This window comes from Penaeus chinensis, chromosome 17, assembly GCF_019202785.1.
Source record: "Penaeus chinensis breed Huanghai No. 1 chromosome 17, ASM1920278v2, whole genome shotgun sequence".
NCBI lineage: Eukaryota > Metazoa > Arthropoda > Malacostraca > Decapoda > Penaeidae > Penaeus > Penaeus chinensis.
The window spans coordinates 7,353,890-7,358,889 of NC_061835.1; the positions used below are offsets into that span (position 1 = coordinate 7,353,890).

General features: G+C 38.7%; 1 protein-coding gene across 1 annotated transcript in view; it reads left to right on the plus strand.

Moving 5' to 3' along the window:
* Positions 1 to 5,000, plus strand: part of LOC125034036 (gastrin/cholecystokinin type B receptor-like) — a 175,419-nt gene that overhangs the window by 44,263 nt on the left and 126,156 nt on the right. Inside the window, exon 3 of the mRNA XM_047625677.1 lies at positions 4,612 to 4,702. Coding sequence (XP_047481633.1) covers positions 4,612 to 4,702 — 91 coding nt within the window. The remainder of the gene's footprint in view (positions 1 to 4,611; positions 4,703 to 5,000) is intronic.

A 5,000-nucleotide genomic window follows, 5' to 3' on the forward strand; every position in this document is an offset into this window, starting at 1 on the left:
TCGTGTGACTCTGTCCTTAAGTGATGGCCGAGATATGAATGCTGGAGACATCGTGGCTGCTCCTGCTTCTGGTGGTTGGCAAGGGGCTTGCATGCTGTCCTGTCTGCCATCTGGCAGACTAGTACTATTCCCCCTGACCTGCTGAGGGGTGTGGTCATCCCTCTCTGGAAGGGGAAAGGGGATCGGTGGGACTGCAGTAATTACCAAGGCTTTACACTACTCAGTATACCAGGCAAGGTACTCGTACACATCCTTCTTAGACGTATCAGAGGCCACCAGCTGAGGCACCAGAGGCCGGAGCAATCTGGATTCACTCCTGTTAAGTCCACAATAGACCGCATCCTGGCGCTCCGAGTCATTGTAGAGCGCCGTCGTGAGTTAGACCATGGGCTGCTCACAGCTTATATCGACCTCAAGAAGGCGTTTGATACGGTACACCGTGAATCACTCTAGAAGATCCTGAGACTAAGAGGAAATTCAACAAAGATTATTGGATTAATAGCAAGCCTGTATACTGGCACTGGAAGTGCTGTAAAGTGTGGTAGGGGCCTGTCGAGCTTCTTCCCTGTTAGTTCAGGCGTGAGGCAAGGCTGTGTTCTTGCACCAAAACTTTTCAACACTTGCATGGACTGGATACTAGGTAGAGCTACTGTCCAAAGTCACTGTGGAGCAACTCTGGGCAATATCAAGGTTACAGACCTTGACTTTGCTGATAGTATTGCTATTCTTTCTGAATCTATAGAAACCCTAGTGACGGCTCTTGATGCATTTAGCAATGAAGCAAAGCCCCTGGGGCTAGAGGTCCCATGGACCAAGACCAAGATCCAGGATTTGGGGGGCCTACTAGGGATCCTGTTCAGTCAGTACATGCTTCCGGTGAGAACATCGAAGTCACAGAGAGCTTTATATACCTCGGTAGTGCAGTTCATGACTCCGGGCTGCCAGACCAGGAAGTCAGTAGACGGATTGGCTTGGCAGCAGGAGTCATGGCATCTCTCAACAAAAGTATTTGGAGATGCCGGTACCTGTGCAGAAAGACCAAGCGACGTGTCTTCAAGGCCCTGATACTGTCAGTTTCATTCTATGATAGTAAAACCTGGACGCTATCTTGTGCCTTGGAATCTCGTCTTGAAGCCTTTTGTAACAGATCCTTGCGCCGGATCATGGGGTATAGTTGGCGGGACCATGTGTCCAACCAACGGTTGCACTGTGAGACTGGCACAGCACCTGTTACTTGCACAATCCGTGATCGCCAACTCAGGATATACGGCCACCTGGCTCGTTTCCCGCAGGATAATCCTGCCCACCAGGTTGTCTCTGTTCGAGCCTGGGTGGGTGGAGGAGGCCGAGGAAGTCGTGGCTTGTGCAGATCGATCAAACTTGTCGTGAAGAGCTTTCCTATGAATATACATACATACATACATACATATATATATATATATACATATACACATATATGAAGAGAGGGAGCCTGTTGCATGGGCAACAGCTTGCTCCTCGCATTCTTTCGTCCAGGCATTGATTCTACCTCTACAGGAGTGGATAGTGACAATAATGCCTGATGATTGCCACCTATACGCACACACACACACACACACACACACACACATACACTCACTCACACACACACACACACACACACACACACACACACACACACACACACACATATATATGTGTGTGTGTGTATGCGTGTGTATGTATATGTATATATATATAGAGAGAGAAAGAAAGACAGAGTGAGAGAGACAGCCAGACAGACTGATAGAAGGAGTGACAGAGAGAGTGAGAGAGAGCGAAGGAGAGAGAGAGAGCGCGAAGGAAAGCGAGAGAGTGAGAGCGCGAAAGAAAGAGAGAGAGATAGACAAACTGAGAGTGTGCGTGATCGTGTATTATTAACGTAGGATAAACGTAGGTGTGTGCCTCAAAATTCCGAAAAATGGAGAATAAAATAAAGGAAAATATGCCAGAAGAGAATTCGCCTCAAATCCCAAAAGTTCCAAAATCTAGTTATTAATATTATGTTCTGATTTTTATACCGCTAGGATGTCAACAGGACACGCGCGCGTGCGAACACACACACACAAACACACACACATACACACACACACACAGATGTGTGTATGTATATATAGATAGATAGATATAGATACACACACACAAATATATATATATCCCCTTGCCGACGGGTACGACGGGTAGACACGTGCTTTGCCCACTGTTAGTACTTGTTTGATTGTTTATACACATAGATGGCTATACTTGTACTAAGTCACCAATGAGCCAGTTAGGAGTACTGCCCGTCTCGCCCGTTCACCCTTTTCTTTGATTTACGAAATATTTTACATTATCTTATTTTGCTGTTACTAATATTAAAAAACATTATAATAATTATAATGTTTATAATAAAAATAACATCATCGATATCCATAGCACTAGTAAAAAACACGTTTTTCCCGCCAATTCAAATCATGTATGGTCACAAGGTCTACTAATTGACTCCTTTGTGGCTAAGCACTAGCAGAGCCATCTATGAGCAGACATTTCACAAAAATATAGAAAATGGGCACAGCATTTTCCCCATTTTTTGTTAATTTTCCCCGACGGCATTGGGTTAAATATATATATATATATATATATATATATATATATATATATATATATATATACATATACATAACTGAAACGACGCATAAAATGACAAATCGTCCCAGAAATAGAAAATCCGCCCACGTTCCTATTTCGGGCTCGACCCCCGTGATTGACCGCCGGGATCGTGACGCCATAACAGCATTCGCTTAATCCCCTGGATGTTCGACCAGCGACGCCTCGGCTTCGGTTTCGCTGCTCCGGATGGCACGGGGGAAGGGATGGCTCTGGCGGGGGAGGGGGGGGGAAGGGGATTATAATGGGATACTTTTGTGTATTTAAATGTAAATATTTATATATATAATATAAATATATATATATTATAAATGTATATATACATATATTCATTCATTTATGTACACATATTAGTATAAACAAACATACACATACATATTATATATGTACATATATACATTCCTTTATATATATATATATATATATATATATATATATATATATGTATATATATATTTACACTTAAACATATATACATACACATGATACATATGTATATATATACACATATATATAAATATATATATATATATATACATATATAGAGAGAGATAGATATAGATATATATATATATATATATATATATATATATAAACGTATATGGATACATATATAGATAGATGTAGACATATATAGATATATATGGGTACATAGAACTTGGGACCACGAGGGTCGGAGTCCAGTGCTCTAACCACTGGACTATCGCGACAGTCCCACTATTATATATGTATATATACATATTCATATATATAAATATATATATACACACACACACACAGGTGTGTGTATGTGTGTGTACATGTATGCATTCATATATATGTATACATGGCGAACAAACTTCCAAACATTTATTGAAGCCTCAGCCGAGGAATTCTGTGAATCAATTTCCGGTTCTTTGAGTAAGCAGACCACGTGGGGCAATTTTTTTTTTTCTTCTTCTTTTTCTTCTTTTTCTTTCTTTCTTTCTTTTAGTTTATTTTTGCACCAGTTACTTTTTATCTATAATTGTTGTACTTGTTTTATTTTCTGATTATCATCATCATCATCATCATCATCATCATCATCATCATCATCATCATCATCATCATCATCATCAACATCATCATCATTTTCATCATCATCATCGCCACCATCACCATCCTCATCCTCATCCTCATCATCATTAATATCATCATCACCATCATCATCGCCACCATCACCATCATCAGCATTACCATCTTCATCATCAGCATTTGTAGAAAAAGTATGAATCTTCTCAATACAGGAGATATATTTAACTGGTTTCGAATACATATCCGTCAGAAATACATATATTTCCGGCAATATAAATATATCTCTTGTATTGTATAGATATTCACACTCATTCATTCCTTTTCTACATTTGTCATCATCTTCAACATTATAATTTTCTTTATCATTATTTTCGATGGATTTATAAATTTTATGATATAGAGGCTGGGGAAAAATAGTTCTAAATATAGATATGAACATATATATATATATATATATATATATATATATATATATATATGTATATTTACTTTGAAGCATAACGAGATATACACATTGCAATATATATGCAACAAATACCTCACTTTCTTTGATACAGAAAATATTAACATTTCGAGTTAGATATACAATGCATGAGTAAATTTTACTATTATAATTGAACAGCACAAATTGGTCAAAGAAAAAGAGTAATCTTTAAAAAAAAAAAAAAAAATGCTTATAATACTATCTAAATTGTTAAACATTTCATACATATCTACACTATTAAATCCCACATCAACTAACGTATAAAACCCCTCTGCATATTCAAAGTGCCAAATCATTCAACATATATAAAATATCAGAACTTTCTATCTATCTAAACTTTAAAGATAAACTTATTCACTCTTTTCTCAGGATTGATCGCCAGCTTAACACACTTCTCTCTCAATTGACAGATACAGCAGGATGAAAAGCACGACAAACGTCTTCCTGGCTTCTCTTGCGTCAGCTGACCTTCTCCTCATCCTCATCTGCGTTCCTGTGAAGGTCAGTTTTAATTGTGGGTCTTGGCTGTATGTACATATGTGTGTGTGTGTGTGTGTGTGTGTGTGTGTGTGTGTGTGTGTGTGTGTGTGTGTGTGTGTGTGGGTGGGTGGGTGGGTGTGTGTGTGTGTGGGTGTGTGGATGGGTGTAATGTTTAATATACCTATACTATACCACAATACCTTACCACATTTTACCCTTTAGTGTCATACAAACTTTCCAAGATTGATATTTTTAGATATAAACCCTTCTTAAACGGACTCAAGTTAACATGGAGTGCAGACGAAAAAAAAAAAAAAAA